Genomic DNA, 27,544 nt, shown 5'->3' with positions numbered 1-27,544 from the left:
TATTAGTGAAAGGAATGAAGGACTGTCATGAAATAGTTAGATCTGCCAAGAGATAGAAGGTGGAATGTTTACAATTCAAAATGTAATAAATAACTTAGAGATGAACGCACAACTCCTAATTAAGTGCAACGCATCACCTCTAAAATTGTAGAATTTTTCAGCATAACACGTTGTCAGCTGCACGGTCATGAAAGATAACCTCCAGGAAGTAAGGTACATCAATCATCAAAGATTGGGTAACCTGAAGTATTCAGGTTCTTGGTATATCTTAAACTATGCTCACACCACTTAAGGTAGGCCATGGGGTGACTCACATTTGCTATGGAACAAAGTGAAATAGTTGGCTTTATTGCCAGGCACAAAAGATTCAGCAGAAAGATCTTCTTGGTGGGTTCCTGGCAAAAGCTATCCACCCCATCAAAAATGTAGTAGGTCACACCAAGCAGCCACTTCAAGGTACAGACTCCAGAAGATATGAGGAGAAGAAAGGAGAGCAGGAAGAGTTTCCTAGGAAGATGGGAGGGGCAGGAAGGGCTACTAAGTTAGGAAGGCCACTCTGGATGTGGCTCAACTGCAAGGCAGCCATAAATTTAGCAAGCTTATGAAGTCGACTGAGGCACTAGATTTTATTCAAAACTCATTACATTCAGTAAGAGGGTGCAATCACTGGAAAGTGTTGCTTGTGGCCCCCACTACAATATCTGATCAGGAATCCGTGAACAATAGCTCATAGCACTAAGCATGAAATGGAAAGCTATTTTAATCTTATGACATCACTTAAAATAACTTGAACACGAAGGTAAATGTAGCACAAAGTTTATCCTCTCATCTACATGTTAACTTTCTTCATTGAAAACAGTCATGAAACCATCAAAAAATATCTCAAGACAGATTTTGTCTTGAGATTTTTTTTCTGCGAGAGGATCTTTCTTACTATACCGCTATCTTTTCAAATGGCGGCTACATCTACCATAGCACAAAAGGATGCCCTCTGTCAACACTAAACTTCACACTTGTCAATACCATCATGATAAAACATTACGCAACACAATACTTAACCGGATGACATGGCAATAGACACAGATTTTTCCATTTCTGAATACCATTTTGCAAAGAGTCATCTGCCAAATGAGGGTTGAGTCATATGGTATTAAAATTGAAACTTCCCCCTACTTTTCAATTCCTACATACTGCGATAAAGGATGGTAAATGGTCCTGTCAGGCCATACAGAGCCAAATGACTTTGCTGATAACATATGAGGTCTGCTTTGGAATCTCCACTCAGAGTTCACAAAACATCTATCAATCTCACAATGCTATATGCTATGCACCATGGGTACAGATTGGAGCTTTTGGATCTTGAACAGACTTGACTGCACAAGAGGAACATCAACACAGAGCACATGCTGCAGAAGATACTGCCAATTAAAAAGGAGGGCTGTTATCTGTGAGCAAAATAACCTTCCTGTTTCTAAAGATATTCAGTCCCTAGCACTGCCCCTTGGGTCCAGCCAAACATGTTTGCTGCCCAGAGGAAGGGGAGACCTGCAGCATGAGCATGTCCCAAATTTCTCAGACAAGGATAGGATTCATCTTGAATGGAGGAAAAAAACAAATTTCAACAGATAAGAAAAAATGGAAAAAACAAGACAAAGAAACAAATGCTATATAATCTTTCAGACGTTTTACTTTAACATTTAAAAAAATATTTTAAAAAAGATTTAAAAATTGATGTTTGCCCCGTTTCTAAGTATTTTTTTTTTTAACTTGGGTTCGACCTTCTATGCTCAAAACTAATACGCAATCTATATTTGCACCTCAGGGAACATGTTTTGACTCACCAGCATAAGACCTATCAGAGTTCCTAAGCTCCGATCCACTGCTTGACAGATGTTGTGTAAAGCGCAGCCCTACTCTAGTTTACTTGGGCATCACAATCTCTGAGATCAACGGGAAACTATTGCTAAGGCACTCACTGCAAGACTACCAAGTTTTTTCTCTGAAAAGGGTGGGTTCACTCTCCAAGAAAATCCTAAAGGTTGTTTCAGTCTTTTGAACTATTTCATGCAAGTTGTTTTTTTCACCACTCATTATCTTTCCTTTATATCTGGCGTATCCCCCTTCTGCACAAGGAGCAAGGTAGCTTCAATTCCACCTTAATTCCTTGCCAGATCTTTCTTCCATACCCCACCACATCAGACTGTGCAACCCTCCATCCCCTTTATCTCAGTGAGCAATTCTGCCCTTTTGAGCCTTTCCATTTTTCCACACTTCTTCCTGTTGAGATCTTCTCTTGTTTGCCATCTCCCTGAGGCTTTGTTACTCCTCCTTATTTTTATGTGGACATTCTAGCATTTGTCCTAATATTTGTAGGCTAACCCATTTCCCCTTTTAATCTGTGCACTCCAAAGAATCATTGGGCTTTACTTCTTGAAATTTCTCAGCAAGGAACCCGATTCTGACCCCAACTTCAATGTCTCCCCTCTCTGTGCTGTTATTTTTGGGCCATTTACTTTTACCTACTCTTTATATGGACTTTCCCTCTCCCATCATCTAAATTCCATTATAGGGATGTACAACTCATTTATTCTTTTAGAAAATAAAAATTTTAATGGATGTTCAGAATACATTAATCTCCTGCTGGGCCTACCGTGTTCCCACTTCCATAAACAGTGGCCTTTTTCATCAACCTATTGTCTTTAGATCTTACTGTCCCACCCTAACCCTTCGGTTGTACCCACATAAGAAGTTCACTATACAACAGTATATTAGAGATGGAATTCTTACAGACAACAAACCATTCTATCTGCAGCGCATAAACCTTATAAAGGTAGTTGGGGCTGGAGAAGAGAGGGCATGTGGGGAACAGTGCGACACTGCCTTAATTGGCTTCTCTTTAAGCAATAAATACAGAAGGAGATGGATCAGGTAGAGGGAGAAAGACAGAGCTGGAGGGCACGGATTTCCCTCCCTACGTGCAGGTCCATTCCATATTTCTCAATAATGTCTACCCTGAAAAGCCTCATAGGTTTACTTCCGATCCTCGTCCCACTTTCTTTGAATTCTGAAGGATGAAGCCTGGTGTGTCTTTCCATGTCCCGTTGAATATTGCAGCAAGTTCCAAATGGGCACCACGCTTACAGCTGCCATCACTTGCCTGTGATGTCAATAACATCATCATCATCTTTGCCTTCATCTTCGCTAGAACCCAACTCAGACACTTCACCAAGCTCTGTGTTGCCAGAACCCTGGGGTTGCAGAGAAGTGCCACTGGCTGGGAAACCCGCGTGAGGCAACATATAATCCGGATAGGCAGATGCCATGTTCCGGGGGAGATTGCTCGGCAGAACAGGATTTTGGAAGGGGCTAAACATTCTTGCATCAGGAAGGAGTGGCTGGGAAAAGGGAATAGAGTAATTGGGCAACATTCCTGCCAGTGTAGGGTTCAGCATAAATGGTGGGAGGCTGGCAGAGGCTGAGGTAGCAGCAGATGAGTTGGGGTTGCCGGCTGTCAGAAGAGGGTCTGTAGTCCCAGGAAATGCCAGTTGGGAGTCACCAAGCATGTGAGGCAGCTGGTAGTATGAGGAGCTAGAGCTGCCATACATCTGGTTTGCAAGTGGTGCAAATGGGTTGTTTATGTTATGGTTCAAAGAGACAGATGGCATTGCATAACCACTAGGCACAGAATACCCGTGGTCATAGGACTGATGTCTGCTCTGCTGCCTCCCGGCACGCTCCTCAGCTGAAGGTGACAGAGACTTTCTTTTTTTCCCTCGTAGGTCCAATGCCAAAAGGCTGTCGCTGGCACCGGAGTGGGAAGATGAAGAAATAGGTTGATTCATACATTGGATTGCAAGTCGATGAGAAGATGAATTGCTACTATTATTGGCCTGAATAGAGCTGACAGATGATCCATGGTGTGTTTCATGTGTGGTAGCTGCTTCTGCGTACTGCTGCAGCTCATTGAGGATCTGGGGGCTGTCCGGTGAGAGTGGCCGGGAGAGATCCTCTGTATTGTCGGCTGTGGGAGATGAAACACTGTGTCTACCATTGCTTGCAGATTCGACAGAAAGACCCTGGGAACCTGTGAGTAGGAGACACAAAGACAGTCACAATGAAGGAGGGGACAACGGAAACATTGTAAAACTTGTAGCTAGAAACTCTACAGACAAACACACACACGTACCTAAAAAAACGCTCTCTTGTTTGGGAAAAACATTTTTGCTGATAAGTGACAGTCTGTGGCAGAGTAATACTATTTTACAGTCCTAGGCATCTCTATAGACCGATATTTCATAGCGTGAATTGTACTACAAGTTGAATAAGATATTTCAAACAAGCCAAATTTGGTAGCAGAGCTTATATGGTTCAGGCTGCCCCAGCCTATAAGTCTTTATATGATTACATTTGGGCTGAAGTTAAAACCTATGGCTTTCACAGTGCAGTCCAGGTATGCCTTTGCTCACAGCTGGATGCATATTTTCTCATTCAAACTGAATTCTCAGTGCCAAAATGTAGTGCGTGCCAATTACACACTTGAAAAATGCCAAGCATAAACATTTGGGAGATTCCATCTTGTATCCTATATGCTCTCAATGCAAGATAATGTGACTTACACTGTAAGCATCTGTTCGTAGTGTCTAGTGCTGTAGATGAACATGCTCTGCATATTATTGCCATTAAGTGTTGGGCTTGGATGTGTGCAAGAAATCTTTCATTTACGAAGTCTTTAGAATTACAAGAAACAGTGACTCCTCTTTAGCTGGCAATGCTCATGGGCATCAACTCCATGTTAGATTGTTATCCGCACAGCACATGATAGTAGCATGGAATTGTGGGTTGTAGGAAAGTGTGCCTTTTTGACAGGGTCATCCACACTTTTAGCCTGATATTTTATGCAGTTTTGACAGTAGGTGCACTGGGTTTCTGCTAACCAGGTCCTCAGTGCCAGATCTCTTTCCCTAAACTGTACAATTGATCCCCCAATTGGCAAAACCTTTGGCACCCCTGTAAGTCCCTAGTAAATGGTACCCTAGGTACCTAGGGCAGGGGTACTAAAGAGAGTCCCTAAGGACTGCAATATTTATTGTGTCACCCTAAGGGGCCCACTCACCTGACTCATACAGACTGCCATTGCAGGCTGCGTGTCCTGGTACAGACAAAAGTGAAAACACGTCATGGCACACAGCTCTGTGTGTCATGCCTGCAGACACTGCATACAGTATATGTACGTTTCCCCTAAAACAGGCCTTACAGCCCTAAGGCAGGGTACACTATAGTACATAAGTGGACATAACGGCATGCGCACATACGCTATTGTGCTAGTCAGTTCAATTACTGCCAGTACAAGTGACCAGGTAAGCCATTTTAAGTACATGTAGTGGGCACTGGTAATAAAACAAGTTCCACAGCTACATGATGGCTTCACTGAAACCAAAGATGTTTGGCATCAAACATTTTGTATTAAGAAATGCACACTGATTCCAGTGATGGATTCATTAATGCAAGAGCCCAGAGGGCTCCTTAGAGGTGCCCCCTGAAAACCTACCAACTACTAGTGTGCTGGCTAACTGGTTCTGACCAGCCTGCAACCACATTTGAGTTTCTGACCCCAGGGGTGAGCGCCCATGCTCTCAGTAGTTCAGGAACAAAGCCTGTCCGGCAGAGGGTGTTTACACCCTCTCTAACATGATGACCTGTGAAGTAGCATTCCAAGGCAGGGAGCTTCAAAGAGCCCCCTGCCATTGGTTTGCGTATCTGGCTTTTCTCAGTTGTGAGGGGATGCCAATCCCCCCTGACCAGGGCCTGTTTGGCACAGGGCCAAGGGGGAGAATTAGTAGTCAGAGAGGCATGTCCACCCTCAGGCTAGTTCAACCCCTAAGGTGGGCTACCTGATGGGGATAAAAATGTAAAAGTCTGCCATCTTTGTGATGGTTATGCCCACTTCCCAAAGAATGTGGTCATAAGGGGCATAGTGACCCCAAGGTAAGTAACCCATTGGCTACTACCCTACACTCCTCTAACAACCATACATCTAGTATTTAGGGGAGTCCCTGGAACAAGGAAATCAGATCCTGCTGACCCGAAAGAAGAAGACAGACCCTGAAGAGTTGCAAAAGCAAGAACAAAAGACCAGCAACTGACTTGGCGTCAACCCTGCCGGCCTGCCTGCTGTCCTCGACAATTGCACCAAAGACAACTCATCCTGCAGCTGCCTGAGCCTCCAAAAGCCTGGGAGGACTTCCAGTATTCACCCAAGACACAGGAACTCCAGTGGCGTAGCTACTCTGCATCCTGCAAGCAACCAGAAGAGCTGCGAAGACTCCGGACCGCCAAACACCCGACACCGAAAAGCACCACTGCACCCTAGCCCAAGTTGAAGTGGGCTCAAGGTGTCAGTGTGGTCTCCAGACCCTCCAGAGCCTAAGCCCACCTTGAGTTTGCCAACTGTAGACTTCCCAACGTCGCCTGCAGCCTCTTTGTGCAGGCTCTGTATACCGCGAGTATCTTCGGTGAGAGAAACCAGGTGTCTCAGGACACCTCTGCACCCGGCTGCCCCAGCCTGAGGAGAAGAGGACAAAAGGTGTCCCTATGTCCCTGAGCATCGCGAGACCTCAGCCCCCTTGCTGATTCAGCAGGGCTGGCTCCCCAAGTCCAAACCTGCAGACTCTTTAACTGGAACGAAACCCATTAACTTCAACAAGGGACCCAACGCTGTATTGCACCTCTACTGCCGAGGTGACCTGTTGGTGTTGCCTTGGACCCTACTTCAGAAATTGCACTAAGTGTCGACTTTTTAAAACTGTAAATATTTCTAACTGGAAACAAACTTACCCGATAGTGATGATTTTGGTGCCTAAATACACAACCTTGGGATTGCTAGAGCAAGCCCCTGTCCACTTATAAGGGATACCTGGACTCTTTGCACAGTATACCTCTTGTTGGTATACTATATAAAGAGGCAGCTTCCTACATGAGTGCACATTAAATCATGCACATGTGTATTGCACAAACAGAATAATGACTTAAGGAGAAAAGAGATCTGTGATCAGAGCCAAACGTGCCCGGAGAGGAGGGTGGGTGCATGTGAATCTACATCACTACACGCTATTAACTGCTGCTTACAAGGTAAGTAACATTTTCCATTTCTTAGTATGTGTTGCTAGAGATACGCATGCTCTGCTGTGACTACAAAGCAGGACCCTCCATAAGTGGAGACTAGCATGTGGATGATTGTAATTGCATTTATATAGTGCTTACTACCCTAGACGAGGCATCAAAATGCTTTTCAGCGAGTAGCACGCTACTCTTGAATCCAAAAAGGATCAGTGGTGAATTAGTATAGGAAAATATGAAATTAATTTGAGCGGTGGGCACGTGCTTCTGTTAGCTGGATTGAAAAGGATAATGAAGAGGCAGAAAAGATAGAAAGTGTTTATTTGGAAATCACAGCAGTAAGAGAAGGGTTGGGTTGAGTAAAGGAGAGATGGAAAGGGGGAAGAGTCTCTAGAAGTGGATTTGAGAGAAAAATGAGGTATCGGATGAGTGTAGGAGGGATACATGAGGGAAGGTTATGGAAAGGCTTGTTTGGGAGATCTGAACAGTAAAAGAGGTTTGATAATGCAAGGAGCAGTAGAGGAGGGAAGAGTCTTCAAAGGATTATTTTGGGGATCATAGAAGTAGAATGGGGTTTGGGATGAGTCAGAGTGTAGGTAGATGATACATTGATAAGTATAGGGTGAGAAATAAGGTAGAGCATGTACCTGGAATACATTTCTTAGGACCGTCTGGCCAACCGATTCCTGTTGCCAGGCTAAAACATCCACATAATAGTGCTTAGTAAAAGTGTGGGGTTGGCCGACTTGCATATGTCAACTAGGGGAATGTTCACTAAGAAGGCCATAGCAGCAGCCTTCTTTCGGGCAGAGTGAACCCTAGGAGTAACAGGGAGAACTCTTGACTTTAAGAAAGAACAAGACTTAATACACTTAACTGCACATCTGTAAATCCCTGCTTTGAAAATAGCCTGCCCCTGGTGAGGCTTTGTAAAGGCTATGAACAATTGGTCAGCCATGCGAAAAAGTTTAGTTCTTTCTATGAAATAGCTTAGGATGTAGTAGAGGCTCCAAAGTGATCTCTTTCTCAAAGATGAACCTCCACTTCCATGACAAAGTCTTTGTCGGCTTTGGTGGAAACTTTGTAATGATTTTGTGTATTTGAGGATGTATGAACGGGCGTTTCTGTAAAACATCAAGCTCTTCCTGCAGGCATGGGAAGTCTTCGCAGCCTGCCGCCAAGAGAGCAGAGTGGTCTCTTGGAGCCAGCAGTGGTTTCCATGTCGAAGATATTTTTGGTGCTGATGCAGGTTTCTGAGTCAATGAAGGTTTTGGTGCTGATGCAAGTTTTGATGCCGGCGCTGAAGGCCCTTTTGACTTCACAGGCCTGATCAGAATCTTCTTCCTCAAAGGACGGTTGGTTCAATGCCTGAAGGAGAGAGCGTTTTTGGCTCAGAAGTCTTTGGTCAGTGCAGACTATGGCCCGAAGACAGTGGTGACCCGGCTCACTGTCTTTTAGGTATGGACTCAAAGCTCAGCCTCTATGGTGTTCATGTCCGGTCTATGGCTGTTGGGCTGGATCAAACTGAGTTTTGAAGGGCAAGGTACTCACTGTTGACAGCTTCGCCAATCGACGAGGCACTTGTGTCATGATGTTGTTCCTCGTCTGACTCGCAGGACAAGCCTTCCTCTGGGCTTGGAGATGACTGTAGGAGCTGTGCTCCTTAGATCTGGCTTCTTCTTTCTCCTCTGCCTCGACATGCTTCTTGAAGGCATCGGGGGTGCCTTCAGACTCCTGACTCTGCATCCTCCAAAGGGCACACCAACACTCATGGCGGAACCGAAGTGTCTTTTTGGACTAAAAGGTGAGGCAGACCTTGCACGTTGTATTGTCGTGGTCAGGGGAGAGACAGCGGTAGCAGACCTGATGTTGCTCGGTCCACGGAAATTTAGAGTAGCACTGAGAAAAGTATTCAAAGAGTGTCCTTTCCAGTACTGTTGACACATTTTTGCTAATGAAACTTATGGGACAAGGGGCACAAGCTCCGAAGAGGGCCTAAGGCCCCGAAGGTGAGTCATCGAAGAAGGTCAGTGTTCGCTACACTGCTTTGTCGAAGAAACAGAATGGTTGCTGTGTAGAATGTTTTCCGGTGCTACCGGAGTCAAATCACTAAATGGGCCAGAAGGAAAGTGCTATGGGCTCCAAACTCAAAGCCCTTTGGCACACATCCAAACCAGATGTCTGGAAAAAACTATCTAACAGGGTCAGTGCCCATGCACATAGCCAGCTAAGGGGGGAGTCACTATACTTGGTCACTCAAAACACTTCTTAGAAGAAAAACTATTTGCAAACGTCAGAACCCAACACAGGCAGGAAAATGCATAGCATGTGTATCTACAGTAACACATGCTACAAACTTAATCTTTCTAGTCAGGGCCAGACCTAAGATTTAAATCTTTGGAATAAGTATGCCGTGCTGACTGTCAAACTGTGCAAATCTGTGGTTTCTTGGATTCTGTGTTCAACTATGTTGTTTTGTTGAATACTCAACCTCCTAAAACATTCTCCCCTTTCCTTTCTATTTCGCTTGCATCTCTCCTTCTTTACCTATCTTTTTTAATCTGCTGGCCGTAACCCACTCTTTTCTTGTTCTCAGCATTTAACCTTGAGGGGGGCCTGTTCTTAGCCCACATGTGCCTCATTTCTTCCCCTGGCTGTCCCCCCCTTTTTTCCATTTCCTATCCCCATTTCTTCTGCTAAAAATCTGCCGTGTGATTGGGCACTGTTCTTATCTCAGCTTTGTCTCCTTTAGACCTCTTCTCATACTCCTTGCCTCCCACCATTCTCTTTTACATTGCCCTTTCGCTCCCAGAAGGACCCTATAGGTAATTAACAAACAAATTACTTACCTTTGGTAAAGCCTTTGGTGGTAGAAACTATCTAACCGCAGATTCCTCACGTTAGAATATTAATCTGGCATTGGATTGGTTCCGGAAACATTTTTAAGCAGTACCTTTGCATGCCGGCAAGTAGCTAAGACGACGTCTGCACTGGATGTGATGTGCACGGGCCCAAATAGGCACCAACCATACACATTTAAATTATTTGTTTTCATACTCTTCCCCACCCATAGATGAGGAACCAAAAACAATTGGCAGTGTGCAGATTCCTAGACAGACATTTTTAGATGACAAGGCCAGTTTGCTACACAGGCAGGCAGGCAGGGTTAGTGTGGAGCCTGCAGTCTGCGACTCTACTTGAAAAGGTAAGTAACTTGTTCTTCTGATAGAGACTTTTATTTGTAGATTCCTCACCTTAAAATAGACCCTAAAGCAATACACGCAAGGAGGGGGGCGGGGCAAAAAAAAAGTGTTTAAGGTGAGCAATTACAGAGTACAGCCGTGCAGCGGTTCAAACGGCGAAAAAATAAGCAATGTAAAACCAAATTCAGGTCCCATTGTGGCATAATAAAAGCAGAAGGGGGAAACAAATGCTGCAGCCCTTTCAAAAAACGCATTACAATGAGGGATTTGAAGAGTGAGGGATGATCTGGCAACAGCAAAAAATCTGAGAGAGCTGAAAGATACCCCTTAAGAGTGCCAAAAGCAAAACCATGCTGGGCCGGGAACACAAACAAAATAACCTCAGATAACTTGGCCTGCAGTGAGTCAATCTCCTTAGTAGAGCACCAGGTCACAAACTTGTCCCAACGGGCAGGCATATACATACTTGGATGAGGGATACCTGCCGGCCAAAATGTCATCCACAACCTCAGGAGGAAGGTTATTAGCACTCAGCTGCCACCACTCAATTTTCAAGCATGGAGGTGGGTCACCCTGCCCAGCTGCTGCAACAGTGCTCAGGAGTTCAGGATACCACACTCTCCGTGACCAATTTGAAGCCACTAAGATGACTTGAGCCTGGTCGGTACTGATCTTTAGAACGAAGGCAGGAGAGGTATTGACGGAAAGGTTTGCATGAGTCCCAGGCTCAATTTAAGCATATTAGGTCCCCAAGTGAATGCCGCCTTGGAAACTCGAATGCACATTAGTCCTTAAATTCAGGGCTTTTGGCGATGGCAAACATATCGCGCCAAGGTTCTCATCATTCACGGAACAGACGTTGTGCCACCCACATCTCAAGGAGCAGGGCCTCCTGGCACTGGGTTCACGAAACCGCCCTGTCCGGCTTGTTGCAGTAGCATTTGGTAGAGGTTTTGTCCGTAAACACCTGAACCAGTCTACCATTGATGGATGGCAGGAAGGCTTTCAATGCCAAGTAGGTGACTCAACTCTCTATCAGGATGATATGAAGTCCTCTGATGAACAAGTTAGTTAGCTTTGGTAAAAATATATCTGTAAGAGATATAGATTAGTTATAGATTCCTTACCTTTAGAATAGATACCCCAACAATACCAACCTCGGAGGTGGGTCTGCGAACCAAGTTCACACCAGAAACTCCTGGAGAACAGAACGGCCAAAGAAGCCGTCTCTCCAGACTTGGCTGTCCAGGCAGTAGTGTTTTGTGAACGTGTGCAGAGATGCTCACATAACCGCCAGACAGATGTCATTGAGGGGGACTTCCCCATCCCAAAGCAGTGGTAGCTGCCGTCGCCCTGGAGGAATGGGCGCGCAATCCCACTGGAGGCTCCTTCTTTGCCAAAGAGTAGCAAGCTTTAATGCACAAAACAACCCACTTAGAGATGGTCTGTTTGTGCACTGCCTTCCCTTTTTTGGGCGTCCACGTAGCCAACAAAGAGCTGGTCATCCACCCGGAATTGCTTAGTGCGATCCAAATAAAATGAAAGCACACGTTTTGGATCCAGACGGTGGAGCCTCTCTTGCGAAAAGAAGGTGGGCAAAGTGATGGTTTGACCAATGTGGAAAGAAGTAACCACTTTAAGTAAAAAAAGAGGGTTGAGTTCGAAGGACAACCTTGTCCGGATGAACCGCCAGAAAAGGTGGTTTGGAAGAAAGAGCCTGGAGCTCACTCACCCTGCGAACAGAAGTGATGGCAACCAGAAAGCCAGTCTTTAAAATGAGAAGTCTGAGAGGACAGTTATGTAGCGGCTCACAGGGAGCGCACATAAGATAAGTAAGAACCAAGTTCAAGTCCCACTGAGGCATTATGAAGGGAACAGGAGGAAAAAGATGAGTAATGCCCTTAAGGAAGCGATTTACAACAGGGGACTTGAAAAGAGAAGGCTGATCAGGAAGTCTTAGAAAGGCTGAAATGGCTGAGAGATAGCCCTTAAGAGAGCCCAGAGCAGAGCCCTGCTGGGCCAAAGAAAGGAGGAACAAGAGAACCTCAGAAAGAGGGGCAGAAAGGGGATCCACAGCCTTTGCTGCGCACCATGCCACAAATGTGTTCCATCTGCAGGCGTATACTGTCTTAGTGGAGGGACGCCTGGCTGCCAAGATAACATCACAGACTTCGGGAGGAAGGTCGAAGGCTGTCAACTGTCGCCGCTCAATCTCCACGCAAGGAGGTGGAGGCTGGACAGGTTCGGGTGGAGGACCGTCCCCTGCTGCTGCAACAGAAATTCCTCCCCAAGAGGCAGTCTGATCGGAGGATCGGGATACCAGACTCTTCGTGCCCTATACGGAGCCACAAGAATGACTTGGGCCCGGTCGCGCTTGATCTTCTTCAGCACTCTGGGCAGAAGTGGTATAGGCGGAAAGGTGTATAGAAGACCGCAACTCCACTCGTGACGAAAAGCGCCGCCAAGCGAGTGCCACCTTGGATATTCCACTGCGCAGAATTGCTGACATTGCGCGTTCTCTTCCGTAGCGAATAGATGTCACCAAGGCTCTTCTGTGAGAAAGTGCCATCTTTCTTGCATGGTACGCCCCCACTTTTTGCTGAATTGCTGATGTACTTTGAGTGTGCCCTGGGCTCCTGCCAATTAGGTGCCCAGGGCCTGTGTTCCTTCCCTAAAACTGCATTGAAGCCTAAACCCAATTGGCATGTCTGGCCACATGTCAGCCCCTGGTAAATGATACCATAGGTACCCAGGGCACTGTGACCAGAGAAGGCCCCTAAGGGCTGCAGCACTTATTGTGCCACCCTTAGAGGCCCTGTACCCTGACACACACACACACACACACACACACACACACACACACACACACACACACACACACACAGCCTTTGCAGGCTGAGTGTCTTGGTGCAGAACAAAACAGTCGACATGGCACACATCCCTGTGTGCCATGCCCACAAACACACTGCCCTGGCATACCTCAGTCACACCTCTAGCTGGGTGCACTAGGCAGTGGTGTGGGTACAGGTGCATGAGCCCTGTACCCCTAGAGTACCCAGGTCCATTCCTGGGCATTGTAAGTGCAGTGCTGCCATTAAGAGTATATGGTGCTGGGAGGTCGTCATCACGAACTCCACAGCACCATGATGGCTCCACTGAAGATTGAGGTATCCAGCCCGAACTGCCAAGCCATGTCTTCCCTGGACCGGAAATCCGTCCATCATCCCCTATGGTTTTGCTTTGTCCGCCCCAAGTTGGCAGGGTATGCCCAGACGTGGGTCCCTTACTCACTTTGCCACTGGATTCAAGCTAGCCTGGCTGATGGTTGATTAGCCAGAAACCGGTCCCAGGATGCTTGTTTCCGGTCCAGGGAAGACATGGCTTGGCAGTTCGGGCTGGACTGTTCCCATGAGGCACATGGTCAGACTGATTTGCATATGGCCATGTCTGAACTGGGGTGGCGGAGTGAGCTAAAGAATGATGATGGATTAAACCCAGATCAGTTGACTGGGGTGATGCTTGCAATGTTCAACACTCCGTCCATCATCCCCTTTGGTTTTGAAAAAGACCTTGCTGCACCTCCGAATGAAGACGCCATTTGCGATCTATCATGCACCAGCAACTGAGTTCGTCCGCCCCGGCGTTCAGTGAACCTGCCAGGTGTTGAACCACCAGGGTTATGCCCTGATGTTCCAGCCATGTCCCGAGATAGAGAGCCTCTTGACATAGGGTCCACGTCCCCACCCCACCCTGTTTATTGCAGTACCACATGGTGGTAGTATTGTCCGTGAACACCTGCACTACTCTTCCCCGGACAGAGGGAAGGAATGCTTTTAGCGCAAGACAGATCGCTCGGAGCTCCAGAAGGTTGATGTGGAGCCCGGACTCGGCCGGAGATCAGAGGCCTCTGATCTCTGCCTCTCCCATGTTGCCGCCCCACCCCAGAAGTGATGCATCTGTCACCACTGTGAACTACGGTTGGGGAAGGGAGAGGGATCTGCCGTTGACCCAATCCTGGTTCGTTAGCCACCACTGCAATTGTCATGCAGTGCCCTCCGAGATCTGAACGCAATCTTACAGATTCCCCTGATATTGTGCCCACTGGAACTTCAGGTCCCACTGCAGAGCCTGCATATGCCACCTGGCATGATCTACCAGCAGGATGCAGGAGGTCATGTGGCCTAGCAGCCTCAGGGTCATTCTGACCCAAACCCGGGATAGAGACTTTAAGATCGAAATCATAGCCCGATTATCCTGGACTCGCTGCTCGCGAGGGTAAGCCCAAACTGCGTTGTGTCCAGAACCATTCCGATGAAAAGGATCTTCTGAGATCGAAGTAGGTGTGACTTCGGCACGTTTATAGTGACCCCCCCAGCGAGTGCAGGAGGTCAGCTGTAGTCTGGAGGTGGGAGACAACTGCCTGGGGCGAGCACGCCTTCAACAGCCAATCATCGAGATAGGGGAAGACTGGAACCCCTGGTCGGCACAGATGAGCTGCGACCACTGCCATCACTTTCGTAAACAACCGAGGAGCGCTGGTAAGGCCAAAGGGGAGCACGGTAAACTGAAAGTGCTCGTGGCCTACTGTGAACCGCAGGTAACGCCGGTGGGCTGGCAGGACAAGGATGTGAAAGTAAGCGTCCTGCAAGTCCAACGCTACCATTCAGTCTCCAGGGTTGAGGGCAGACAGGACCTGAGCTAGTGTCAACATTTTGAACTTCTTCCGGAGGAAGCAGCTGACGTTCTTGAGATCCAAGATAGGACTCGCAGGCCTTTGTCCTTCTTTCGCACCAGAAAGTAGTGGGAATAACAACCACAACCTACTTCTGGCGTAGGAACTCGCTCGATAGCTCTCTTGGCCAAGAGAGCCGTAACTTCCTGTTGGAGAAGGGCTAAATGATCCTCCGATATGCGATGGTACTGAGTGTAGTCTCGAAGGGGAGGGAGTAGCCCCTTCGGACTATCTGCAAAACCAACCTGTCCGACGTGATGGTGCGCCAGTGGGGGAGATAATGGTGAATCCTGCTGCCCAATGGCGATTGGTGGCCCTGAAAGGTCGGACTAGGAGGGTTTGGAGGCTGCTGCAGAAGGGGTGCCGGTGGACTGGCCCGCTCGCTGGCCCCCAGACCCACGACGGTGGGTCCCTCATTCCCGGTCGCGCAGGGGCTGGACAGCTTGCGGTCCTGGGTGGAACGTGGCGGGGCACCCCATCCGTAGCCTCTAACGAAGCGAAAAGCAGACTGCGCAGGGCGGACGGAGAGGCCAAAGGACTTGGCCATAGCCCAGGAGTCCTTGAAGCGCTCTAGCGCGTTGTCTGCTTTGTCGCCGAACAGGCGACGGCCATCAAAAGGCATGTCCAGCAAGGTAGCCTAGACGTCCCCGGAAAAAACAGTTGACCTCAGCCAGGCGCAGCATCGAAGGGCTACCGACGTTGAAATTGTCCAGCCTAGCGAGTCGGCGGTGTCCAGTCCACATCTTATGGTAAACGAGCATGCGTCTCTCGCCTCGGCGACTTCACAGGAGAGCACGGCCCGGGCCTCCTTCGAGCACTGTTGCAGCACCTGCGCTACCGTATCCCACACAGAGTGGGTTTAACGGCCCAAGAGACATGCGGTGTTTACCGCGGCAGTCCCAAGCTGGAGGAAGAAAACATCTTCCCAAGATGGTCCAGCTTTTTGGATTCTCTATCAGGTGGTGCGTTAGGGAATGCGCCATTGGATTTAGAAGTTTGGACCACCAAGCTCTCAGGGATAGGGTGTTGGGAGAGGAAAAAGGAGTCGCCCGGAGCCGGGCAGTGGCGTCGGGCAATCATCCTATCCACAGGAGCCCCTGTGTTGGGCCTGGACCAGGTGCCCAAAAGGATGTCAGTAAGGGCTTCATTGAAAGGCACCAGGGGCTCCTAAGAGGCCACTGTCAGTTGTAGCACCTCCATGAGGAGATTCGTCCTGGCCGCCACCGTAGATAGCTCGAGGTTGAGGGCATCAGCCGCCCTACGCAACACTAGTGCGTATGAAGCACCCTCCTCCATAGCCACGGTACGAGGAGACCCAAACTCCTCTCTCCAGTCCGGTTCATCCAACTGGTCAGCCAAAGGGTCTACAGACCCCTCTCAGTCCTCCTCACCCTCCTCTAGTTGCAAATCTGGCCTGTAGGGAACACCAGGGTCGAACAGAGGTACAAACGTACAGCTCGGTGCCGGATCCAGCATCGGTCGACGTCGGTCTGGCTCCGTGTCTAAGTCAGGGTGGAGGCCGGGGTTGACGCCGGCTGAGGACCCACCAGGCGTCAGGAGCGGATATGGTGCAGGTGGAATTGGCGCTGGGGGAAGTGTTACAAGGTCGACCAGCGCTGATCCGGATCCAGGGCTAGATCCAAGCCCTGTGGTGCAGGGCCGGAGCCGCCGGGGTCGAAGACCCAGGGCCTCCAGCCAAGTCAGCGGAGTCGGGCTGCCCAAAGATGGCATGCATCGCTTTGTAGAAACTCCAAAGCTGGGCAGGAGTCGCTCCGGCTCCCGGAAAGGGAGGGAAAAGTATGCTTCTTCGACTTCTTCTTGTGCTTCGACTTACCTGAGGAGCGAGAAGACTTCGATGACAAGTGGTGGTGACTCCGCGACGGGTCCCTCGACCTACCACGTGACCAGGACTTCGAACGGCGCGGAGCATCGAGAAGCTTTTGATACCGCTGCAGCAAAGACTTTGGATTCATGGTACAGCAGTCAGAGCACGACTAGGGATCAAGGTCGCGCTCCAGACCCCACAGGCACGCGTGTTGGGGGTCCGTAACCAACATCAGCTTGCAACAGGTGTCGCAAGCCTTGAAGCTGGGCTGAGGACGACTGGACATCCCTGCGTGCACCAGGAGTCTGTAGACTCAAAAAACGGTGTCAACAAACGTCGCAAAAAAGTCAGTCAAAAAGTGACTGGAGGTACCGCTCTCTCCGGATCTGCGCAGGCTGGTGTGGAAAAAGAAAGAACTGCCGTCAGCATGCGAGGGCGGCGTCTAAGTAGCTACTGTGACGTCATCCTGGCGAACACGACGCCAATGGCGAACGTGGAGCCGACCAATGCCACATTTCGATGCACAGGGGTACTGCTGACGAAAAAATTCAGGGTCCAGTCCGACGCCTGGGGGTAATTCTAAAGGTAAGGAATCTATAACTAACTGTCTCTTTCAGATCTCTACCTCACTCAGATGGCCACTGTAACCAAGAAAAGATGCATCGGTCACCACCATCAGTTCTGGGTGGGGAAGGGAGAGGGGTGTGCCACATACCCAATCACGATCCAATATCTATCACTGCAGATCTCTTGCAGTTTTCTTCGAAATCTGGACTTAGTCTGAGAAAACCCCTTTGTGCTGGGCTGTCTGATGCAGTGCCCGCATATCCCACTGGGCAAGTTTGACCAGTGGGATACAAGAGGCCATCAGGCCCAGCAGCCTCAGGATCAGACTAACTGAAATCCAGGACAGAGGTTGAAACATCAGCATCATAGCCCGAAAGTCCTGGACTCCCGCTCTGGTAGACAGGCACGAAACCACACCTTTACCAGAATGGCTCATATGGGAGGACCTGCAAAAGTGTGACTTTGGCACATTTATCATGTCCAGAAGTTCACAATAGTCTGGAGGTGGGAGACAACCTGGGGCGACCTCGCCTTCAACAGCCAGCCGTTGAGGTAGATAAAGACTGGAACTCCTGACCTCCAAAGGTGAGCAGCAAACATCGCCATCACTTTCGTGAACACCAGAGGGGTGCTGGTGTGTCCAAAGGAGACCACAGCAAACTTGAAATGCACCTGGTCCATCGTAAATCGCAGATGGTGGGCCTGCAGGATGGATTTGTGAAAATACGAGTCCTGCAGGTCCAACGCTACCATCCAGTCTCAAGGGAAGACGAGACCTGCGCGAGAGTGAGTATTTTGAGTCTGTTGTTCCCCAAGAAGGCAGTGAGAGGGCGAAGATCTAGAATAGGACATAGTCCTCCATCTATTGTCAGCACCAATAAGTAGCGGGATTAACAACCACGACTTACTTCTGGCTTTGGCACCATATCAAATGGCTCCTTTGGCCAAAAGAGTCTGCACTTCTTGTCGCAATAAGGACAGATGGTCTTCCGTCAGCTGTTCCACAGACGGTGGCAAAGATGGCGGTGTTTCAACAATGAGAGAGCGTAACCCCACCGGACGATCTGTAATACCCTCTTGTTCATGGTAATATTTTTATATAAACAAATTGGTCTAAGTTCAGTCTTTGAGTGTGTGACATCATTTCTTGCCTGAGTGTGTACAATAAATGATTAGCACTATCCTCTGGTAAAGCCTTTCTGCTCGCCCACACTACCACCAATAAAGAGTAAGGTATTATCTACTTTTTTACGTCTGCCTACCTTAGGGGTTTCACTGGACTCAATGCACTCTATACCTTACTTTGGTATAGTATATACAGAGCCAGCTTCCTACACCAGGTTTGGATGATCTTTTATAAATGTACAAAAAGTGGCTTGTTTTCCTTTCATTGAAGGGAGTACACCAAAAAAGTTTGGACTTTTTAAAAATTTGCCTCAGCGGTTTCTTGCACCCACACAGATCTAAGAAGCAATTACATTCAAAAGTTTAGATTCTGTTTCTGGGAATTTTGGTGGAACAACAATATTTTTATCTGCCAGCAAAACAGGAATATGCGCTGCATCTTACTGATACATGTGTCTATAGAAAAGAATTAGCGGGAGGAATATTAGGACCTACACAGGCTCTCCTAACCATGTCCATCAGATGGATGGCAGAACTGGTTCACAAAATGTGATGGGATTGGGAGAGTGGGTTAACAGATAATTATTTGGTGATGTTGATATGTTCTGTGTTGTAGAACTAACTAGTTGAGTTCTTTTTTCAGCTGGGATGGACTATTTGTGCTGATTCAGCTGGGTTTGAAGTCTATTCTGTCACTTTGCTCAATTGCTCAGAGAGAACGGCAATGTTCTCGGTCTGAGCCATTATTGGCCTCAATTGGTGTATGTGGAGCTAAAGGCGAGGGCTCACCATTGTGTATACCTGAGACCGACCCCTAACCACAGTTGCCTGCCAACAGCACCAACAGTTGTGGCCCATGGCTCTGTTCGCTCACACTTGCAATTTGGAAATCCTAATGTCTTCCTTGGTGTGCGTGTCTTCCATCTTTACTAGTTTCCTTCATCTGTGTCAAACACGTAGTACACTTCTTTTATTCTGCTCGGCTATATTATTAAAAAAATATCCATGTTGGAAAAAAGGAGTAAATATTTAGGACTTTCCTTAATATTGTATTTTTGCAAGTCAGAGATATGAAAAAGTACAATAAAAACTGTTAAGATTGAAAGAACGGTATAAAGAAAAGGCATTAGGGAGTAATCAGGAACTCCCTTTAGACCCCCACACATAAGCTAAATTTCTGCTTGGACCCAATATATGCTGTAACTACTCTTTTTACAATAGGTCATTAGGTAAAAGTAATCCGAGTGATAGTCTGAACTGACATAAATACCTATATATGCAAGTACTGGCACACCAGCTTATGACAAATGGATTTCATGATACTAGCGCCAGGTCGATAAGCTGAAGCGGGGTTATTAATAACTTCAGTCACTGGAAAAAATATTGAGGTGGTGGAGCACAAATTGTATACCATCATAAATAACTACACCTGCAAGATGCCATAGTACTTCAGTACAACAATAAACAGGCAACATGGCTTATTAAGTTATCTGCTTGTAACCTAAAGCTCAAGTGACAAATTGCTAATTCAGAATAAAACAAGCACTACATACCAGAAGCTGACATTCGCCGTGCCTCATTCGCCTTATGCTGTTTCCCACTGGTGCGGATAGCAAAAATTCTTCCATCATTGGTCCGAATGTAGGTTCCTGAAAAGTGAATATAAAACAGTTTAAAGACAGAATCTTTAGACATCTTCATGCAAAATACACATTTCTACATTTTAGAGTTTTGGGGATAGGCACTGGTCCCGAATGAAAGATGAAAGAGACTTCCCAACAACCTTCACACAGGGTCAAAGGGATGGTTTTAAAAATCAGGGGTGTCGGGGTTGTTGTATTGTACTGTCGCAGTAGATGTTCCTGAAGTCATGTATAACTATTTCATTAACAATGTTAAAGAGTATTAGTGCAGATGGAGGCTAACCTTTGTATAGGCCAAGTGATTTTGTGATGCCTAATGTTTCTAATAAAAATACTTTAAAAAAAAAATTTTAAAAAAATCAGGGGAAGGTGGGGTTGGAGAGAGGTGAAGACTACTAAAACAAGAAAATAATTTGGTAGAAGAGAATGGATTTACACTGTTCAAGTGTTGAATCTGCATATATTGATGCTGCATGGACCCATAAGGATTCTACCTTGATTATCTGTCCTTTCTCTAAAACAATATAATCCATTGGAGCAATTTCAGAGTCCATCTAACCAGATCCCACATCAAACTTCACATTGATCTGACATAGGTCCAACCGCGGTTCCCTAAAAGTGACAAAGTGCTTTGTTTTTTTGTAGCAGGTCACCCCCCCCCCCCCCCCCACACACACACACACACACACACACACACACAGCTTCTCTCAAGACATAAGTGGAAAAAAGTGATAAAAGTCCGGTAAAAATAAATCAAGTAACAAAGACTCACAGAATACAGGCAAAGAACTGAAGAAAAGGCTTGGGTCAAGGGAACCTCTTTACTAGTAGCAGGAATAAGTACGAAAGAATTCCAGAGAAGAAAACATGCTCGTGGTCTTCCTTGGAAGGTTAAGCGCTTGTTTTTCGTTGACTGATAATTATGGGATTTATGCGAGGAACTTTGGTTGCTGCTTGCAGGGGACTCCAGGTCCCAGAAGTCACCGCTGCCTGAGGGAGGAGCTGCTCTGCCACTCGCGCTGTAAAGCGTGCAACGCCACCCGCGACGCGGGACGGGAGGAACTTTGGTTGCTGCTTGCAGGGGACTCCAGGTCCCAGAAGTCACCGCTGCCTGAGGAAGGAGCTGCTCTGCCACTCACCCTGAAAAGCGTGCAACGCCACGCGGGACACGCGCGGGCGAAGTCCGGGCCAAGGGCGGGCCCGTCCTAGCCCGTCATTGCCAGGAAAAGGCAGGGCAGGGCCTGAGCTTTTTCGACTTTCCTCCCATAACACCTTTATTACAAAAACTTCAGCAGCTATCTCAAGGTACTGTGATGACTGTAGGATGAAGGCTGCTTAATTTATTGTAAACGTTTTGTTTAAATTGTTCTTATTCGGGGTGTTACTAAATAGACCACTTCATGTGTTTTTTATTTTTCTTTTCTTTGAATCTTTTGCGAAATTTTAATTACTAGAAGTCAGCCTAAACTTGTTTTTTTATATAAAAAACACTTGTACTTTTGTTTTAGTTTATTTTATCTTTATCTTTTGTTTCTTGTTGGTGTTTAGGGCGGCCGACTATCAGGTTGGGAATGGGTAAAAGGAAAGCTATGGAGAGTACAGGGGGGGCTACGGGCCCAGTTAGTGGGGTGGGTAAGGGGAAAAAGGCAAGGAAAACAGTAAAGAATGTATCTGCCGCCAATAATTGTGTAATGAATAGAATTGATAATTTAATTACGGAATGTGAAGGGCTATTAGGCGTTGAGCTCCCCTTCGATATTGTTGATAAGGGTTCCACCCCCCTATGTTCAACCACTGTCCCCCAGATGTTTCAAAAATCTTTAAAAAAAGGAGCAGACATTGGCTGCGTGTCTTCAATGTTGGGTGGTGGGCCAGCTCTGCCCGACACTTCTCCCCCATTGTCCTTACCTTCCACTGACGATATTGTGGGAGACCTTGAGCCCTCCATTATCTGTACGAATCGTTATGACGTCCTGGCTGGGGAATTGGTACTACACAAATTATCCCCTCTAGTAATAAGAGTTTAAGTGTGGTAGTTCCTGCTAGCCCTCCTTCAACACAGACCCTTATTCAGATGGTTACTTCTTTAAAGGAGGAGGTTTGATCACTGAAAGGGATGATTGAGGAACTTATGGGCACTGTCAGGTTGTTAGCTAATAATGGTATCTTACATACGCCTGTAGATTCTCGATCTTGTAATCTAAAAGAACCATCTAAAGTAGGTGATTCCACAACTTGCGAACAACAACACGCACCTATAACTCAACCCAAACGAACCATTAAGGTCTCAACCCCAATCCGGATCGCCCCCTCTGTAGCTCAGCCTTGTAGCATTTTGCCAAAACAATCTTATTCCCAGGTGGCCAAAAAACATGATAGGCCTACAAGATTAACATGAGACCCATTAATGGGAATTAATGCCTCATCCGAACAAAACAAACAATTCACCCACCCCCCACTTCAGCCACATACGGTTTTTCTAGTCAATGTCCCTAAGATTGTTTTTAGTAGTGGCTTTGAGAAAGCTGAATCCTTGAAAAATAAATCTATTCATTGGTTGCGGTATGTTAGGGGTTGCCGCTCACTGATCAGGGAAGATATTATCAGGGCACGGAGATGCACGTCCAATAATAATTCTATGGATAGCATCGAATTAACCCGGATTAATTCTGATCTGGCGGAAAATCTTTTGGCACTAGAGTATAGGACTTGTGCCCCGGACTCTACATCCATTCAGATCAGGCGTTTTCAAACAATTACTGCAGCAAGGGCCCATGACAATGTGTTATCTTTGCCCAAACGTAGTGGGTCCTCACTTGAGGCGGTTGATTGACTACGGCAGGACTCACATGTAAGTCAGGTTCTAGAACTTTCCCCAAATTCCAATATCCTAAGTCCCCCTATTACTACTCAATTATACCCTGTCCCTAAATAGGGTAACAGCTAATAGAAACAGTAGTTCTCCGGTTTGTAGTACGAAGAACATATAATAGGGTGTCTTGCCCCTCACTAATCGATTATATACTAATCGATGTTAGATTTTGGAGATTTATAACAGATATGGAAGTGGTTCCTTCTATCGATAGTGACCATAATATACTAAGTCTGACAATGGATTCGCCCTGGGGTCCTTATATTCCTACAATTCAGGGGACAGGCCCTCTTATGAGAACAAAAGACTTGGTCCCCTCAAACTGCAGTAGGTTTCTCAAATGGCCACGAGTGGCGGCTCAAGAGTCTCGAATGGCTGAGATTAAGCGTATACTCAGCGAAAGTACATCTAAATTGCGTGAGGCCCAGAGTGAAGAAGATAGTCTGTCTAGGATCCCAGTTATATGGAAGCATGAGGACTCAGTTGGGGTCTCTATTTATTATAAAGAATCGCGCTGGCAACCAAGTCATATGTCGCAAAAACTGCCGGACGTGGTTCAATGCGGATTGCAGACAGAAGAAAAAGGCCTTGATCTTAGCGATAAAAAACAGATATTGTCCCTTAGTTAGGGAAGCTAGAAAGGATTATAAAAATGCTGTTACTCAAGCTAAGCATGAATGGGATGAGACACACTGGCAGAATCTAAAGGATGCAAGTGTCGCCTGGGATCCCAATCTCTTTTGGGATGCGGTTAGGCAATAAAGATCCTGATCTAATCCCTAACCATATCGCAAATCAGGATTGGTTTAACCACTTTGGGAAACTTTACTCGGGGCCCAGCTTAACCCCTCAAGATGGGTGTGTCGGTCAAACAAGTAGTTACCCCATTCAGGATGTCATTGCTCCCTTTAATACAAAGGAAATAGAGGCAGCCATTAAGAAAATTGTTCCAGCAAAAGCCGCAGGCCCGGATAGCGTCCCGGGCGACCATTTCCTTGCAGATCCCCTTAATTGGGCAATTTACATTAAGGTTCTAATCAACACGATTGTAGAGGGTAGTGCAGTACCTGACTCATGGAAAGGTGCAGAGGTGGTACCTATCTTTAAAAAAGGTGCCAGGGAGAACCCTGCCAACTACCGTCTAATTAGCTTGATTGATGCTATGCAGAAAGTAGTTGGTAGGGTGTTGCTTCAGAGAATCCACCATTGGGTGGATGATAAGGATGTTCTTTCCCAGTGTCAAGCGGGTTTTAGGGCATGCACAGGTACAGTGGATCAAGCATTTAGACTGCTGCTAATCTATTGGAAGGTTGTACTAATTTGCAAGGGCAGTCTTAATTTGGCCTTTATTGACATGAAGACTGCCTTTAAACTAGTGCCCCGCGATCGGCTGTGGCAACTACTAGGCGAAATGGGGAATGATCCTTACTTGCAATTATGCCCAAGTAAGGTGGGGATCTCAGGCACAGAAGACAGATAGGATCCCTGTAAATAGAGGAGTCCGCCAGGGTTGTGTAATGGCGCCCACCCTATTCTCTTTATTTATTAATAGGGTGGTCAGCTTCTTACAAGAATTTCCATTGGATGCCCCGTCTCTGGCAGGAGACAAGGTTCCTACCCTGCTCTTTGCGGAGGATACTCTCCTCCTGTCTAAAACTCCGACTGGGCTCCAGAAGCTCTTAGATAGGTTCCATCTGTTCTGTGAATCCAGGGGGTTGGTTGTTAATACCACCAAAACTAAGCTTATGATGTTTAATCCCTACAAGCCACATAAAGCTAATTTTATACTAGACGACACACGCTTAGAGCGAGTCCTAACGTTTGATTACCTGGGGATTCGGCTTGCTGAGAAAATGCATTGGAGGCACCATATTGACAAAATGCTTTTGAGCCATAAACGTGTGGTAGGAACACTACTTAAAGAACATCGCTCCTCGCAGAGCAGACCTGTGGCTCCTGCCCTCATGGTTTATGCAGCTAAAGCGGTTAGCTCAGCTCTCTATGGTGCCGAATTATGGGGTTTCAACAATGTCGATGGAATTAGCAGATCCGAACATAATTTTTTTTAGAGATCTAGTGATGCTTCCCAGCAAGGTACCCTTAAAACCCCTGATGGGTGATCTGGGTAGGCGCTCTTTTAAAGATATTGCTAGGCTGCGGCCCCTGTTATTTTGGGCCCGCCTGTGTCGTACCCCAGAGCTTGGTAGTTCTGCCTCTGCGCTTACAGAAGTGATGGCTATGGAGGGCAATCAAAAGATTAGTTGGTTATCTAATCTTAAAAAATTAGTTTTGGCACTTGGCTTGAAGGACTCGTGGGAAAATCAAATCCCACCCAGTAAGGTCGATCTAAAAAAGCACTAATGGGCTTGGGTGGACACACAAGAGCATTGCAACTCAAGACTAGGAAGACTCACAGATTAATTTTATTTACATAAGCAGCGTATATTTTTAGAACCCTATTTAGATTTTATTCAGACACCATGTGACAGGGCACTTTACATCCAGTTCAGGATAGGCACACTCCTGATACGAGAAATAACTGTAAAATGGGGTGTCCCGCATCAGACAACAGTGGATTGCCCGTGCTGCAAGGCTCCAGCTGAAACCTTGGCCCATTTTATGTTTGCTTGCCCCGCTTATAAGAAGGCAAGAACAAGATGGCTAAAACCTATCTGTAGTTCATTGAGCACTCGCGAACACAGGGTCGCCTTGCGAATACTGAAAACAGACCTTCTTGGCCGTGCCTGGATAGTAAGGCATAAAATACTACGCGCCACAACCTAGACGGATTATTGCACTTATCGCGCATTTTCTGTTGCACTTCCATTTATATATTCGCTCTATAAATTGAAAACAAGTTGAAACTGAACTAACTTATGATCATACAAAACCTTTTATCTGAAATTGCCCACTGTTATCTTAGTATGGAAATTTTTAATTGCTGTTTTTATGGATTGTATATTTTTAGACCATGTTTTATCTGATAATTCGTACTTTTATGATGTTTGTTTTTATGTTATTGCTTTTAAGATACTTGTTATCGAATAAAGCTACTTTTGCTTGCTTACTCAAAGACAACCCTAGACACATAAGAGGCTGTACCTTGTCTATACTGATCTCAGAAAGTCTACCAATAGAATATGACCTAGCCTGAACCTCAAGAGGACCCTAGCCTATAGTGGATATATGGGAGCTTTGGAGGCAATGCTGGGTGGACATTGGACCTGGGCACCTCGGAGTGGACTCAAACGTTTAAGTCCTGAGCATAGCAGTGAGTGAGCTCCAATGTTTGGAAAGTATGTTTGCACTAAGAAAGTTGGTTCCAAAATGCTTCTTGCAGATCGAGAAGTCCTTCTCTAAATGCTGGGACATAAATCTGCAGGTTATAACACTCCCAAACCATGGTTGCACTTGCCTGTGCTTGAGAGGACCTCCACTATTTTTGTACAAATAAATGATGCAGTGGTGTGGCAAATCAGAAAAAGAAGGGCAACAGAATAAGTCAATGATGCAAGCACCCAAAGACAGCACATTGCATCAAACAACTGAGCGTGTGATCAGGCCAGAAGTGCTGAAACTAAAGCAATGCAAGTACAAACAACGTGTGCTGACTTCTTAGAACTGGAATTTGCATGCAAAACAATTCATGAATACAGTCTTAAGTAGAAAAGGCATGAGTAACTGAGCATGAAGGTCAATGTTCTATATTCAAAGACACAGAATGAGAACTGAATAGGGATCTCACAGTTTAAAAATGACATCTAAATAACATCAGTATTTAATATAAATGGAATAAAAAAAACACTTGAGTTTTGTCTCTGAATGAAATTAAAAGGGCACAGACCACAGGCCTTTGTGCATGCAGGATCACAAATAAGAATTAAAGTTTTTTCTGGGCTATAATGTGACATACATCTGGCCTGCTACTAGCAGTTCCCCGTGTGTCTGAATGAAGGAGAATGGGATATTATGTTATGTTAAAAACATTTATTAAGCGCACATACACCAACGGTTTCTTGGTGCTCAGGGAAAGGTCACGGCAGTGAACAGGAGGATTACTTTAATCGGTGTGGAACTGCGTGAACAACCAAGTCTTAAGCTGTTTTCTGAATTAGGCCAGAGAAGTTAGAAACCTGATCTCCGCCGGAAGGGAGTTCCAGAACTGTGGAGCAAGGACGGAGAATCTTAGTCCGCCATGCTTCTTTTGCTTAGCTATAGGGACTTCCAACAAGTTCAGATGGGAGGATCTAAGATTGCGAGAGGGGGTATAGCGGTGCAGATGCGCCGAGATGAAGGTCGGACCAATGCCTTGTAAAGCTTTGAAGATGGTGCAACCCATCTTAAAAAGGCCGCACATACTCACTGGAAGCCAATGTAGGCTTTTCATGAGAGGACTAACATGATACCATTTAGGCTGTGAGAAAATCAGCCTAGCTGCTTGGTTCTGAACCAGTTGGAGAC

At 46.5% G+C, this 27,544-nt stretch overlaps 1 protein-coding gene across 2 annotated transcripts in view; it reads right to left on the bottom strand.

Moving 5' to 3' along the window:
• Positions 1 to 604: 604 nt before the first annotated feature.
• Positions 605 to 27,544, bottom strand: part of RAD54L2 (RAD54 like 2) — a 682,650-nt gene continuing 655,710 nt past the window's right edge. For both annotated transcript variants that reach the window (XM_085625105.1, XM_085625106.1), the window contains exons 21-22: positions 20,122 to 20,217; positions 605 to 4,084 (exon numbers count right to left, since the gene is read on the bottom strand). In XM_085625105.1, coding sequence (XP_085481231.1) covers positions 3,150 to 4,084; positions 20,122 to 20,217 — 1,031 coding nt within the window. In that variant the 3' untranslated portion in view covers positions 605 to 3,149. The remainder of the gene's footprint in view (positions 4,085 to 20,121; positions 20,218 to 27,544) is intronic.

The sequence above is a fragment of the Triturus cristatus genome, chromosome 9, assembly GCF_964204655.1.
Source record: "Triturus cristatus chromosome 9, aTriCri1.1, whole genome shotgun sequence".
In the NCBI taxonomy this organism is placed as follows: domain Eukaryota; kingdom Metazoa; phylum Chordata; class Amphibia; order Caudata; family Salamandridae; genus Triturus; species Triturus cristatus.
The sequence above is the reverse complement of the archived record's forward strand: the minus strand, read 5'-3'. Positions and strand labels throughout refer to the sequence as shown.